The sequence below is a fragment of the Lissotriton helveticus genome, chromosome 2_2 (genome assembly GCF_964261635.1).
Source record: "Lissotriton helveticus chromosome 2_2, aLisHel1.1, whole genome shotgun sequence".
Taxonomy (NCBI): Eukaryota; Metazoa; Chordata; class Amphibia; order Caudata; family Salamandridae; genus Lissotriton; species Lissotriton helveticus.
The window spans coordinates 523,439,190-523,455,519 of record NC_136060.1 but is presented as its reverse complement, the minus strand read 5'-3'; the positions used below and the strand labels follow the sequence as shown (position 1 = coordinate 523,455,519).

Genomic DNA, 16,330 nt, shown 5'->3' with positions numbered 1-16,330 from the left:
AGACATTACTTAACATTATTTAACATGTTATTTCAGTAGTATGAATTCGGTCGTGGATACCTCTTTCCTGTACACTTTTACCTCAATGACAATTGATGGTGTGAGGGTGTATCCCTTTTAATTTAAGTTTAATGTTTTAGATGTTGCACTACGGTGTAGCATGGCCATGAAGGAAACCTTATGTCTTATTATTGTTATTTGGGTGCCAGCCCTGAAGAAGTCTTAAGTCATTGTACTGACTACACGAAACACGTGTTGGCTGCACTTTGGACAATGAGAAGAACTGTGAAGAATATTAAATCTGGATGTTGCCAATAAGAACACTACGACTGGTGGACTGTTATTCTTTATTACCATAGGAGTGCTCGAATGAACCCCTTTATTAGTATGAGGACAGGCCAAACACAAAAGACAAAATGAAATTGTTTAACTAAGTCTCAGTATTCGCTCCCCATTGGGGAGAGGAGTTGGCCTAACAGCTAGGGTGCTCGACCTCGGACCTGGGGAACTCGGTTTGAGTCTCGGTAATGACGCTCAAACGTCTTGTGATTCTGGGCAAATCACTTAATCTCCCCGTGCCTAACAAAAATGAATGTGTGTCCTCATGTAACGTAACTGGTGCTATGTAAAGCACTCTGATACCCAAGTCGGATTCGGGTCAAGTTCGCGCTATATAAAACTCTGCAAAAAAAATAAAAAATATGCAATATATCCTCACATATTGAGCATTTGTCATATATAATGTAATTAATGTAAGAAAAGTTTCTATAGGGTGTTCTTTCGTGTTATAGTGCCTGTGAGCGAGGCTTGAACACACTTTTGACATTTCAATACAGGCAAACACAGATTCAGGAAGGAGGGAACAAAAGAGCCTAAACCTCAGGAAACTGGAACACCTGGGTCCACGGGTCCTTAATGGCCACTAGCAAGGCGATATGCCTGTTGCCATGTCCTTTCACTCCACCAACTGAAACTCCCCGATCAACTACACATTTGATTACCTGTCCTTACTACAACACGTTTTTCTTTCAAAATGGGGGAAAGAACTTGCCCTTGCTATGATCGAGAATATCCACACTTTAGACCCTCCATCAACAGCTTATCTGCCCAACCTTTCAATGGTAAAATGGACTACAAACACCATAGATTCCTTGAACAGGAAGCAGAAAAACAACTTCAAGCTGGCACACAGCGATTGAAAACATATACGTAGATACTTGGGTCAGAGTAAAGGTGAGCAGCAGAGCCAAACTCTCCAGGACCATTCCAATATCCTAGGGGCTCTAGCATGGTTGCGTCCTATCCCACACGCTTTTTAACCTATTCTTGGCAGACCTCTCCTTATCCCTGGCTCCTTATCCCTGGCTCCTAACTCCCATGCCCCGAAGCGTAGCGCTATTCTCCTCTCAAATCTCCTTTAGGCTGATGACTTGGTGCTGATCAGCCGGACCAAGCTAGGGATGCAAAACCGTCTGAACTCCACCAAAGAATATTCAATTAGAAATGACCTGACGATCAACTCCAAGAAAACTGAAACCATGAACTGTTCTAGAAGAACAAGCAGCAAAAGCAGCTGGTTTCTTGATTCCATCGAGGTCGAGGAAGTCATCAAATACAAACATTCTGCAATAAAGGAAACTTCAAGCTTCACAGGGAGGAAATAAAAAGGAAAGGGTTTGCTTTAGGAGCAGGTCTTAGGGCACCTTTTATGAACCTGAATGGTCTATGGTATAGCCTTATTTTATCAATTGCAAAGGCCAAGATAGTCTCAACTCCGGCATATGGAAGTGAAGACCTTCAAGACAGGGTCTCAACCACTCCGGGCAACACAGTCATCAAAATCTACAAGGAAATGTTCTATCTCTCCAGATATACATCACCTGCCTAAATCAGGCTAGAACTTGGTCTGGCTAAACAGTCAATAGTAAGATGTGCAGCATTTACCATCATGAGCGACAAACAATAACTTCTGGCTGAAGATAAAAAAAAAACATTCAGTGGGTGGAAGTTATCTCAAACAATCCTTTGACCTGCTTGGGCCAGCTCAACTATGGTCCACAATGCCTTCTCTTGAGATGTTCCAAAGGACCGCTAGAAAAACATCGAAACTAATTTAATCCCGGTAGGATAAGGTATCTCTCGAAAACCACGCAAATGCAGGGATAGTTCTAAATAGTTAAACATTCCTAAGTCCACAGCAATACCTGGGCTAACCCTTCAGTAGCAGGACCAAGGGAATTTTCCTAAAACTTCACCTTGGCCTCTGTCCCCATTCCTGAAGGGACAATAAAATTAAGATATAATGGGCACGGTCGTGATATCCTGACCCCCTTGCAGTTATTGGGGAAACCTAGAGTGACCCCCAGACCCTAATGAGAATCATTGTGGATCCCATGTGGTCCTGCCGGACTGCCACAGAGGGACAACCTCTACGTAGAGGAAAAGCCATTTTGATCCTACTTGACCTATCTGCTGCATTTGATACCGTTAACCATCTGGTATTAACACAGAGGCTGAAGGCAATAGGAATCAAGGAGGAGGCTCGAATCCTTCTGAGCTCATTCCTCATGGCATGGGAACAGAATGTGTGCTGGGCAAATTTTTAATCAGAGAGGTTTTCCCTCCAGTGTGGAGTTCCCCAATATTCAGCACTATCCTCAACATTATTTAACATCTATGTTACACCTTTGGCTGAGCTGACCAGGGCGCATGGTTTCTCACTAGTATCATACGCCGATGACACTCCTATCTTTTCGAGTGGGGAAAATGTTGTATTCTAAGATTTACATTCCTATGTGAATCTGCCTCGGTCCTCCTCGCTGCTCAGCCAGAGCAAGAGATGGTGACGGAATGTTGGTGTGCCTGTGGTGCGTGGAATGCCTGGGTGTCTGTGTGGATGAGTGGGTGACAGTTGGAGATGGGCTGAGCAGCGAGGCAGGCTGCTCCTGGTGGGGCTTCTACCTCCATTGCAGTATTTCGGAGTTTCCAGCTAGAACACTTGTTCAACTGAGGTACATTTTTCATGCTTGGTTTTCAGCAGCACATGTGGACCTCGATCTCCGTGTTGAAGGGGAGATAGCTGTTCATTGTTCAAGGGATTGTATAACAGATTGTGGCATTTTGCGTTTGGTATGTTTTATTGTCTCACACCATACAGCAAGTATAATAATTTATGGCAGTTTTCATAAGTCTTGTACAAGTTATTCTCGTGAGGGTGTGAATTTGTCTAGTGTGTGGCAATAGTGCGAATATTCGGGTGAGTGGTTGCTTACCGGAGTGGGGCTCAGTTATCTAGTTCTTGTGATGCTGGATCTGTGTTAGCATAATTACTTTTGCAGGATTTGCGTTACTAATATTGCTATGTTACAGTTTCATATGTTGTGATGCAACAGTTTTACGCTATTTACAGCTTGGGACGTCTCAGTCTTCTGGTGGCTGGACATCACTGTTTCTCCCTTAGTTAAAGGTGGTTCTGGTTTTGGTGGGTGCTTCCCATGTTCTTGTGGTGTATTTGTAAGTTGCATTGCGCTGAACGTCTGATATGTTGTCCTGTGTGTAAGTCGCCCTGCGCCTCACATGTTGTCCTGTGAAAGTCGCCCTGCGCTTCAGATGTTGTTGTGTGTAAGTCGCCCTGCGCCTCACGTGTTGTCCTGTGTAAGTCGTCCTGTGCTTCAGGTGTTGTCGTGTGTAAGTCGTCCTGCGCGTCACCAGTCGTTCTGTGTAAGTCGCCCTGTGCTTCAGATGTTGCTGTGTGTAAGTCGCCCTGTGCCTCACTGTGTGTGTACCCTCTATGTGGTCCATATTGTGGTACACGTGTCTTGGTAGTGTTTGTACACCCTTGATGTTAGTTTCTTGCCTCGGGTGTTTGTCGTGGGGTGTGTCCACTTTTCTCTTCTTAAATGTTCTGTTCTGTTTTGGGAAAGGACGGGGTTATTTGTAATGTGATATTGCTTTACATTGTTTTTCCTTCCCATATTGCAATTGTGTGATGCTTTATATTTAATGAATCTTTACAACTTTCATTAGTGAAGATGGTGTTTTTGATGCATGTTTTTTTAATATGTCAATACCAGGCCCATCTTTTCTTATTAGCTTTGTTCTCTCATTGGTGATGTTTTAAGTTTTCTTTTCATCCCTTAGATATGGACATCTTCGCTTTTTGTCTATAGTTCTTTTCTTTGAAAATTGCAAGTGTTGTTTTCATTTTTAAAGGAAAGGGATAATGTTGTATTCTAAGATTTACATTCCTATGTGAATCTGCCTAGGTCTTCCTAGCTGCTCAGCCAGAGCAAGAGATGGTGACGGAATGTCGTGTGCCTGTGGTGCGTGGAATGCCCGGGCGCCTGTGTGGATGAGTGGGTGACAGTAGGAGATGGGCTGAGCAGCTAGGCAGGCTGCTCCTGGTGGGCTGGCAGGGGCTCGCATAGGAGTTACTAGAGCTGGATTAAGAGTTGTACTAGAATGATCCCTGTTTTATGTTAAAGACTTGGATTAATAAAGAAGACTTCAAGAAACTATAACCTGGCTACAAGCGTCTCCTTATACAAAGTACAACAGAAACCATGGCAGGGAGATTTCATGGCTGTCTGAAGCGTATCATGGGAACTACTTTAAACTAAACACAGATAAAATGGAGGTCATGCAGTTTGGGAATGGGACACCACTTTGGAACCTAGAATGGTTGTCGGCAGAAGCAGGTCAATGCCCAGTACCCGCAGCACTGGTCAGGACTCTGGGATTCCTGTGTGATGACCAACAAAACTTCGGAGGCCAGAAAATGTTGCCTTTTATTCCCCTAGCCCTCAGAAAATCTGTTGTAGGTGCATTGATCCTTTCACAAATTGACTATTGTATTGCCCTCTTCTAGAGTATAAACAAGCGCCAACCGTCTGAACTACAATCACTATAAAATGCCACAGCTAGAATTTTGTTCAACATCCTGAACTACCACCACATTTCAAGCAGCATTAGAACACTTCATTGGCTGGCAGCTCAACAGCATTTAAATTTAAAACAGAATTTAAAGCATTGTGCCTGGTACATAAAGCACTGTTTGGTGTGGAGCAGCGGTTCTACAGCAACTGTTCCGTGGGATTAGATCTGCTAATAAAGGTCTAGATCAGATACCTAGAATACAAAAGGCTAGATGGGGAGGCAGATGCCTGACCTATTGAGCATCCAAGCTCTGGAATGAATAACCTGACGCCATCAGGCTACAACCTTCCAGACCTCTGTTCAGGAAAATGCTTAAGACCTGGCTATCTCCCTTACAGAAATAAGGCTTTCATCCTTTTCTAACTTGTTTCTTGGTACAACGTGAAGACGCCTCGGTATTCGTGCACTCTGTACGCTTTTGACTTACTTGCTTACCTCCTACAATGCACAGCTTTTGCCCTGGTCAGAACCTTTTGCAGACAGCCAATCAACTGTGGTCAACCAACCCTGCACTTGTGTGCAAGCCTTTGCTGAATGCAGTCGTTGCCCTTTGCACAACCCTTCACTGAGAGTCTACTCCCTCCAGAGACCCAAGCTCCTTTAAGTGGCTAAACCCCTACTATGCACAGATTTCACCATATTCCAAACTCTTTGTGGACACAGGACACCTGTTGGCAATTTACAACCGTTTTATGTTAAGTGAATTTGTAAAGTGCACTATCACACTTAACCCTATCCTGGCCTGTGGGTGGGCAACCCCCTCCCATGCACAATGTTCGGCCTGTGCACAACTCCTGACCACTAAAGGCCTGCTTAATTGTTATACGTTTGGGCCTCTTGATAACTCCAATGGTCAGTATAACCTCTTACAGTGGTAATAACACTATATTATCATATTCTGTCCGTATATGAATTTATAATACTTTTATAACCCACTGAAATGGGCCATTACATTTATTAAACTGCCAACCCCTTGTTATCTTTTTCTCCTTTTATATTGGGTTTTTAACAGTGGCATAACCTTTTAATAAGCAATGGAGTCCACTATGGTGCATGCTAAAATGTAACATTTTTCTATTTTTAAACCTGTAAACCTTGTTTAGATGTTTAAACTTTTGTTACTTATTTTGAGTTTTTGAATTGTTGGTGATTCATTTTCAAAAACATACCAGGACATTTGAACTTAGAGTAAAAAGAGATAAAAAATGATTTCTTGCACAGTGACTAATGGTCAGACACCAACTTGTCTCGAATAGAGGAACTTTGGTCCCTAACTACAATCATTTTAGAGCAGATCATATATTAAATTGCCATGTTGGTGTATAGAGGATTTACATCCCTATGGCTGTTCAGGACTTGAGATGGCATTACCAGATGTTCTAAATGAGTGTACCCCAATTAAACTTGCTCTGGTACAGGTTGCTCCTTATCATCTTGTTAGACTACGTCTCTTTTCCTGTAGGAATTGAAAAAAGGTTTGAAAAGATCAGAGTGTCCTCAAAATGTAGGAAGATAGCTATTAGACCAATCAGATCTCGTTTCGTTTTGTCAAACATGCCACAGTACCTGTTTTAGTGGTACTGTCACACCATAAAATGCAGAAACTTCCTAAAAAACCTGCTTAATTGTGCCAAGGAGAAAACATCTGGGTTCAAAGTAAAATTAAACTCACTCTTACATACCAAACATAACTTGTTTTTATGTTCTGACAGGTTCTGTGATTCTGTCACTGGATCTGTAGCAGGAAGTAAACACCACATAAGACTCCTGCAGGACCCTCTCATTGGTTCTATGACTGCCGCAGGAGCACCATGCTACCAATGGAAATTAAAAAATTAAAAAAGTTGATATCAGCCATTTGGTTGGGAAACAACACACTACCCAAAATTCACTAAAAAAAGTAAAGGTAAAAGTGACAATACAGTTAGGTATAGGAAAAAAATCTTAACTTACATAAAAAAAACTGTGAAATTCACTGGTAAAAAAAATAAACTTAAAGTGACATTGCCTGTTATCTTACATTGAGGAAACCCCATAAATTCACATAAAAATCGAAGGTTAATGTGACATTGAAGTTAGGTATGGTAACAAGATCTTACTTTGTGTTGAAAAAAAAACCTAGGTATTCAATGAAAAAAATAAAGATTAATGCAGAGTTATAGTTGGGTATGATAATAAGATCTTCCTATTATATCACTTATGGCATGTTCAATGACATGAGTGATGACATCACTGATGACAGCTCAAATGATATAATGGGTGACACCATCCAAGCTACTGCTCCTTAGACTCTATAAATCCCTAAATCATTTTAGAATACGAAATTGGTATTAAGGTGCCAACCGACACATACACCATAGAATGAGTATATGTACATGTTTGCATGTCTGAAATAGAAATAATTTAGTACTGGAGACAATTTGGATGTACTATGGTAAAAGTTATATGATGTACAGTTTAGCTACCAATAAACTTGTAAGTACAATCTTTACATTGTTTAATCAAGGTAAAGACTGAGTGCAACTAGTACAAGTTACAGGCATAAGATTAATAAGACATAATATACTGTGGCTTAATTCACAGTTCTTTTGCCAAAATATATTAGAAAATCTAGAGCTTATTCTTAAAATTCATTATTCACCTGTGGATTTCAATGCACATGCTGGTGCTGTCATATAGTGCCAATGACAATGTCTATATAAACTAGAGACGTACTAGGTGCAGAAATGTATTTCCAGAAGTTCAATAAAGAATCTGATACATTGTACAAAGTTGAAAATTGTGTGATGTATGGGTGACTAGCAAACAGCTCAAATCGCAGCATATCTGTAAGCATTGTGATATTGGTGTTTGCAGCCTATTTGTAAGATATTTTGAAAAACTACGGGGGAGTTGTGCACACGATCTGGTTGGTGGCTAATGAATACATGTAAAATAATTGACTTAAAATGCCATATCACAAGTGGTATTTTTCAGGTACATCTTGTTAAGGTAAATAAGTGTCATTCATTCTTTTAAATGGAAATCTAGGTTTAGGCGATTGACAATCACCTTAATACTTACCAAGTCATAAATTGGGCAATTCAACAAAAGTAACTTATTCTTATGAGTATTGTAAATGTGTAAATTTACTCATGCATACATTTCTGATCACATTAATATCTACAGAGATACTGTGTTTCTTATCCACCTGATTTCCAGTGAAAAATAATGTCTACTAAATGTGAATTATTTTATAGAAATGCTTCAGTTCTGCATGTTGCTAAAAGGTTAGCATTACAGAGGTTATAGACAATTTGGTGTAGATGTACCTCACCGAATACCTTCCTTTATGTAAACCATAAAGTAAACAATTATATTAATTGGATGATATACTTACAATGTTTTTTATTATAAAACCTATACAGATAACTATAATGCCACACACACACTCACTCACAGATAGACACCCTCACTCACATACATACCCCACATACATAGAGAACATTTTGTGTGCCGAATAAAAACGTATCTTATTCACCTTGAGTGGAGTGCTAACAACTTTGTGGGTGGAGCCAATGACATGCTTTTGGCATTTTAAATATATATAGCTTCCAATTCACCACCTTTAGATTAATGTTTGTAAACATAGAGCTTCATTTAGGGTTTCACAAATTGGTTACTCTGTCGCAAACATGATGGATATCCTGTGTGTCTTATTACAAGTGCAGTATATCCTTTGGCACTAGGACAGCCAGATATCTATCACTTTTGTAATAGAGTAACCCATCCACTAAACTCTGAATAAGGCCCAAAGTCTCATTAATTGGATCAGAGATGTCAGATGATTGAGTTCAATGTAGCACATTATATATAGTACATCTTGTTCTCACCGTCAAGGTAAATGACTCCAAGTGCACACCGGCTACCCCAGAGCATGGGACATCTCCCCAGCTCTTAAGGGAGGTATCAACTAGCATGGTCTTACCTCAGACAAACGCCACTCAGCACTGGTGGGAGGGGTTGCTACCTGCTAGTCTGAATACGTTTGAAATCCTGGCCCAGTGATATTCTGCTTTGGAGGCAGAGACCATTAGTTTGTGCAATCAAAATGTTGACATATTCAAAGAAAAATATAGTCCTCCCCTCTGGAGGAAGGGTGCCTTGTCCCTCTATCCAGGTTTTTGTTGTTGATAAGTAAAGGTAGCTCACTGGTCACACAGTCAGAATAGGTTAGGTTCAGGATGTGTTAGTAAATGGCCACGCTCCTTGTAAACTGTTGCAAGGTAGCCAAAAATGTGTAATGTTAAATATTATTGGGGGAAACATATGCAAGAAGAATCAGGTTTGATGTGTAGAACCTGGCTCAATTCTCTGTGAAGAGCAAAGCTTGTTTGTAACATGCTGTAGTCAGCCTTTTCTTCAACATTTAATCAATGAAGACAAAGTTACCGAGATGAAGATTCAGCCCTGTAGACAAATGTAAATTCAATGAAGAGAACAAAAGTCTTTACTTATTGTGTATCTTTATTCTCAGGTACTCAGTAAGATTGCGGAAGAAGAGAACACTAAAACAAATTACAGCTTCGTGAACTTGTTTAGCACTCCAGAAATGAGAAAAATCTCTCTTTACACAGGGCTGGTATGGTAAGGGAATATTGTGTATATGATAAAAAATGGTGACCTCAAATATTTGTGATTCTTGGATAGTGGAGTCAGATTTCTACCAATGCATTCTTGCCTTCTCTCATATAGGTTTGGTGTGGCATTCTCCTATTATGGAATCAGCCTCAACATCACAGGTTTTGGGCTGAACATGTACATGACCACCTTCATTTATGGAGCCATTGAAATACCATTCAAGCTGGTCCTGTACTTTTTCATAAAGAAGAGAAGTCGACGTCAAATGCAAGCCTGGAGCATCCTGGTTTCCGGCTTCCTAATAGGCATCAATACCGTCATTCCAGTCTGTGAGTTTTTTCCGGAAGCATGCTTTCTCAATAAGTTTTTATTAATTTCTTTTGTATAGTGTCCGCTATATAACAAAGAAGAAAACAGCAACTTAATACAATGTATTGCTTACAGCATTACACTACACACTAGTATAAAGAAAATATATATAAATCAGAAAGGAGGAAGCAAACAGACTCATAGCTAAGTATAATCCTAGTAATGTATCCCTAATACACTTGAATTTTCTGATAGAATGCTGGAATGTATAGAACAAATATTCCATTGAGGCTAAGATGGCCATTTTGACTTCCCAGCACAGGACATCTATCTTAGAGTTGCATCTCTAAATGAGTAGAATTATCTACTGCCATATGGAAGTCTTTGCAATCCATAATCTCTTATCTCAGTTAATTGGTATTGGAGAAAACGTTAAATATATATGTTGCCATCAACTCGATAATCATGGGCATAAAGCAAATAGCTTATAGTAAAGAGATCCTACTTGAAAGACTCCTAAAAAAAATACAACAGAAAATGTTAGAAATTGACCCTACTTTCTGAAAATCTCTAATAGTCATCTGAATCTATAAAACCATACATTTGGATAGTCCTTATCTTCCAAGGAACCTAGATGAACTTCACTGTCAGTTTTTTTTTGTGTGTCAATCTCACCATGTCATCATCATGTCCTATCGTATGTACCGCTAATCAATATTTAGTACAGCGTTCCGTGATACCCCCACACTAAAGTCTTGGTTCAATCAAACCTATTCTATTTCAACAATGCCTCTGCAACTTCAACTGCCAAGCCATTGGTTAACATTCTCTCTGTGTGTGTGCCACAGATGCCATCCAGGGAAGCATGAATATTTCATTCTGATTTCTGGAAAGCATGCATGTTGCAATTAAATATGTTTAGAACCCCCCAGTTTTCCAGTTTACCATTTTAGGTAGAACAAGATATACGTGAACTGCTCTGTTTGTTCCTATTGGCTGTACAGCCTGAAATGTGCCAAAAACAGAATGAGAAAGAACAGAATTGGCATTGATAACTCTTGTCTTAAGCAGTAAAGAACCTGCTGTCTTCCTGTATTGATATCCTGTATTCCAAACCCTCTACATTTCCTGTGTTAATATTCTTCATATGTTTGACCATAGTTACCAGATTGAGTGATAATGGTGATGGCACACAACCTTAGCCCACCTTTTAACCTTAGAAAGAACTCCATTCTTACAGACCCTTGCAATGCTCTTTTGATACAGTAACCACAGGCCCCTCATAAAATTGTACTCAAATCCCTTGTGTTCCAACGTACAACCTCAAAATGTTGTCAAATCATTGCTTAACAACACCTACTGTGAATCCTTACCCTTGGTAACAGTGAAAATGTCAAACATTGAGCAATATTATTTCTGCCACATATTTTTGGAATGAAATTGATTTGATCTTTATGAATCAGGCTCTTTACTATACCCCTTTTGTATCGCTTTCTTTACTATATTATGTCATCTGCAGACAAAGAAGTTTTTTTAATCTTCTACAATTCAAGTTTATTAAAGAGATAGGAGTTTCACTCTTGCATTCAGTGACACCTTTAGCTTGCTTTTCCGCTTTTAGTGAATTAATAAGTGAGCTGACGCCCGCCTGAGAAACTGACACGTTAATTAGATTATTTTCTTACACTCAAAGTTTCGTTCCTATGACCTAATTTAAAAAGCTCTCTTGATTGTATATTCATTTGCTTCTTACTGTAAGTAATATTTATTGTTTGTTTAATTAAAACCTTTACAATTTCCATATAAAAAACGTAGTAGCAACATAGTTCATATTCTAAAACCATTTTTTAATATAACAACATATAAGAACTTTCATGAGTTATATTGACATGCGTAGAGCAGTTGTCAGTAATTGTTTGCACAGACCATAAGTTAAGAAAAGCAAGGCTCAATTCTCAAGGAGAGAGGGACTGTTCCGTCATCGGTAGGTTGTTAACAGCAACAAAGGAAAATTGCTGTTGGCTTTTCTACTTAAGCATGTATCTTCTGGGTGTTGAGTGACCACAAAATGTGAATTTTGCTTTAATGTAACCCTTTAAGGGGCCATGAGATGCAAAGATTAAGCGATCCGGTCGCTTGACGAAAGACCTTTTGCCCCTGCCACTTCCATGAATTGAACAAAGCGACACGTTAGCTGTACATCTCCACCTCCTAAACATGCCTTCACAGCTTGTCTGCAGGTTCTTATCCGCTTACTTACAAGGAGCGCTTTTAGTAACTGTTGCCATTTGGCCTGTAAATTTCTGCAAATACATAATAGGTGTAATCCTCTTTCATTAGCATCCTCACATAGGCGGCATATTGACTGACCCTGTCGTCGTTTCCACAGGGGAAGATGCGGTAAAGATGGTAAAATACCCAATCGAAAGTGAAGATATATTTCTTTTTTCTTTCTATTGAAACCCGTGCCTAAGTATGGTTGTGGAGACGATTTGTCATAGCTGTGGGCCACAAACCATCTGTGGGCTCTTTCTGTAAGTATCGCCTTGTCTTCTACTAGTGATAGCTTTTTCACTGTCTTGTTTACAATTTGTTTAACCGGTTGACTGCTTCCGCTTTTTTGCGGCAGTGCGGCCCTTTAAAAAAACGGGCGCGGTCGCGTTGGCCATTGGCCGACGGCAGCAGCCAACGGGTTAAAACAATGGTAGAACCCCGAGGCGGCCCAAAGTTCCTTGAGTCCCAGACAATCTATTGATGCTGTCAAATAGGTCCTTGCTGCACACTCCCTCTTTAGGTGTATTTTGTTCCATAAATGTGAGTTCAGTGTGCCTGCTTCAGATTTTTTTATCCTATACCAGCTCTTAGCATAGGCTCCTTTGCGGGCTAATTCTTGACTCTGCATGCCGAATTCTAGCCTTATTTGGGCTGGAGAGACGTACCATGGTAAAATAAATATTATCCTGGCAGCTTTTGAGACAGTTCTATCCAAAGTGAGTGCATCTCTTCCCCTCAGACATTCACTCCCATAAGTGATTGCTGGGATGAGTTTCGCTTGCCAGACTTGTAGCAGTGGAAAAAGGCTAGGGCCAGCAGTTTTTGTTTGATCGATTTTATGGCTACCGCGATCGTGTTGCCTCTTCTTGTAATTGCTTCTTTTTGTAAATTGAAAGTCCTCTTATTATCCATCATTACTCCTAGATACTTATATTGGTCAACTACTTTGATATCTGCCATATACCAGCAATATTTAGAGGTTTCCTTCTTTGGATGTATCCTCATAACCTTCGTTTTTTCGTGATTAATGGTTAATCCATTAGATATTGAATATTCACTTGTTGTGTCCAATACGTGTTGGAGGCCAATAGGGGTCTGGCTGACCAGTAAGAGAACGCCTGCGTACAAGACGTTAGAAAGTAACAGCCCTCCCAGTTTTGGCATATGAGAATTGCAGATATCCAGTTCTGACGAAAGGGTACACATAAATAGGTTGAAGAGCGTTGGTGCCAGGACGCAACCCTGCTTAAGCCCCATGGTTGTTGGAATTTTCCTGGACAGGTGCTTTCCATCCCCTAGCTTTACTTGGACCCAAGTATTTGTGTGAAGCAATATTAACTGGTTTAGGAGAGCAGATGGTATTTTTATTTCCTTGAGTTTGTGCCGGAGTTTCGTTCTATTGATTTTGTCAAAAGCTGACGAATAGTCGAAAAAAACATGAATAGGGGATGTTTTGCTGTTTTAGCCCTGTCTATCAGTAGGGATAATGCAAGAATGTTAGTAGTTGTTCCCATGCCCTTGCCGAAGCATGTTTGGTTGATTGGTATAATTGATTGTTCTTCAGCCCATGCAGTGAGGTCGTCCAGAAGGAGGCCAGCGTAATATTTCGCCTCGATGTCAATTAAGGTCACAAGCCTATAACTATTTGCTAAGTTCTTATCCCCTGAAATAGTCCGTATAAATAGACTCTGGGTCCTCTACTGGCATATGTAATGATGTTCTAGATAGTCTCGTAGAAATTTCTTGTGGCAAATGATCGCTTTGATCTTGGGCCGCCAATCTGGAAGCCTGTGATCCTGCTGAAGAATGATCAGGATACAAAAGTGTAATCTATCAACGTGCTTGAAACTGCGCTGTGGAATGTTGCCTCCGGGGGCTGGTCTCCAGGAAAGCGCCCACTTAGAGCCACAAAGCTTAGATGTTCCAGGTCTTTTACAAGGTTCTTAGCGTGTGGTGTTTGTCACTTCTTGGCACTTGGCTCCTGACAAGGAATGTTCCAGGAGATGTATTGCTCATCAAGTAGCTTGCCCCTCTTCTGTCTCAGATTCATATTAAAGTCACCCGAGAGTAGCAGATTAGTCGTGGATTCTTCTGTCAATAATCTAGTTATCTCTGCCCCCACTATTTTTGCTCCTTTTATTTTGTTGCAAGGGTGTATGTAGATGTTTAGGAGTATTAGTTGTTGTTTGGTATTTCCCTCCCTTATGTCCACTCTAAGTGCTTTAATTGCATTCGTTGGTGATGTAAAGCTATCCACATCTTTAGTCGATGTTATGGTCTTTATTGAAGAATAAATTGTTAGACCAACCTTTAGATGTCCAAATTTGGAGCTTTTAACTGCTGGGCTGTGATGGGGTTTAAAACCAAGTAAATGGAAGGGTTCTTCTAAACATGTCTCTTGGAGTAGAATTAGGTCAAAGCCTTGAAAATAATCCAGAAGTTCTTTATCCAAAGTTGTATTGCCCAGACCACTTATATTCCAGGAGCAAATACGTAGGTGTTTGTTTTGTCCTGAGTCAAGTGCACTCGTCTTGTCGATTTATGGTCTTTGCTAGCCATGACCAATTTTCTGACTGGAGTATTTGCTGTTGGTCTTTCCTATCGGCTGGATGAGCGTCCGTGCTACGGGTGCATTTCAACACAGATTGCGATTGTGTGTCAGCAGAAGCAGGAGCTGAGTACCCTTGCTCTCTTTTAATTGGGATTAATGATGCGGATAGCCCGGCTTTTGTTCGAGTTGTATTTTTAACCCCCAAGCTTTTAGTTGGGGTTCTTCTGCTAAAGTCCTCCTTGGTACTTCCTCTGAGAACCAGATTGTCTTGGTTAATTCTCTGTCTGAAATCGCCTTGATGCTTTTGAATGCAATTCTTCTGAGTTCATGTGTGATTATGTCTGCCAGATTTCCAATTGCTTGAATCACTTGTATTATATTCCCTCTGTTAAGGATATTCCCACTGCCTCTGCACTTATATTCGGGGATAAACAGAATTGAATTATTTTTAAGTTGTGGTTGGTTGGCGGTTAAGGGTGTTGCCTTAATAGATGTCTCCTGTTCAGCGTGCACATTGGAATGTGTTTGTTAGGGAACTCTTTGGTCCGTCCTGGTTATAGTGAATGATTTCCTTAAAATTGCTGCTTCTCTGGACCTTTCTTTGATGGTAATAACTGGTACTCTGCTTACGTGATTACTGTCTGCGTTCTGTGCTGTTGTAGGTGGCGCTGTCGATTCGTCCGCCGCCTTATACAGTTTAAGTTCTGTATCCCCTGATTCTAGAGTAGTTAACTGGCTTGGTTTCCTTTCTCCTGCTGTTTTCATTGGGATGGGATTCTCTGCTGATCTATTCTTGATAAAGGGTGCTGGAGCTCGGGTACTTACGTTCTTTATGGTTTCTTCCGACACTTTTAAGGGTGGCTCTGTTAATTCATCCACTGTCTTTTCCGATTTGGTGTCGGAATCCCCTATTTTTGGGGTTTTCAGATAGCTTGCTTTATCTCCTTCTGGGTACAGTGCTTCCGTTGAGATACTCGTAGCATGACTTTTCATCCCCAGTTTTATGCTACCTGTGCGAAAATAATCCAATGTATTCTTTTTGGTCTTTCTTCCCTTTCTCTTTGTTTGCGACGGGGTTTGTGGTCCTCATTCCTCGCAGCATCAGGTTTATCAGAAACCTTTGATTCAGGATTTGTTGGTAAAGATCCCTCTGAAGGATGGTCATAACTGTGCTCGACACCCCAGAATCCTCACTCTTTTGGTCTTCTGTTTTTTTGGTAGTGACTGTCTGCCTGTTGTTTAAGTGATTGTCTAGTCGTTTTTACTTTTGAAAATTATTTGGGGGTCCCTTTTCCCATCCTATGTTGACATTTTCTTTCTCGGAGTAGGATGCACCCATCGAAGGGCTGTTTGTTTCAGCATCCTGAGATTGTTTACAGGGGATTTTTGCTACTTTTCAGATGTCTGCTAGGATGTCCTCCATAACCACTGGAAGAGTGTAGAGTTTGTCAACTATGGCGAAACAGGTACAGTGCGTTGGGGCCATATACGTATCTGCCTGGGCCCTTTTGATCAAGTTATTCATGTCTGCCAGTATACTATCGATGTTTTAGATGTGGATGGCCACTGAGTTAAGGATGGAAAGTTGAATATCCATCTTGTCAGAGTGGTACTGCATTGACTTGACAGAGAGCTGCATGG

At 40.5% G+C, this 16,330-nt stretch overlaps 1 protein-coding gene across 1 annotated transcript in view; it reads left to right on the top strand.

The window, feature by feature from the left end:
- LOC144821932 (solute carrier family 22 member 7-like) overlaps nucleotides 1–16,330 on the top strand; it is a 385,030-nt gene that overhangs the window by 118,165 nt on the left and 250,535 nt on the right. The window contains exons 7-8 of the mRNA XM_078679081.1: nucleotides 9,452–9,561; nucleotides 9,670–9,884. Of these exons, the coding sequence (XP_078535207.1) occupies nucleotides 9,452–9,561; nucleotides 9,670–9,884 (325 nt within the window). The remainder of the gene's footprint in view (nucleotides 1–9,451; nucleotides 9,562–9,669; nucleotides 9,885–16,330) is intronic.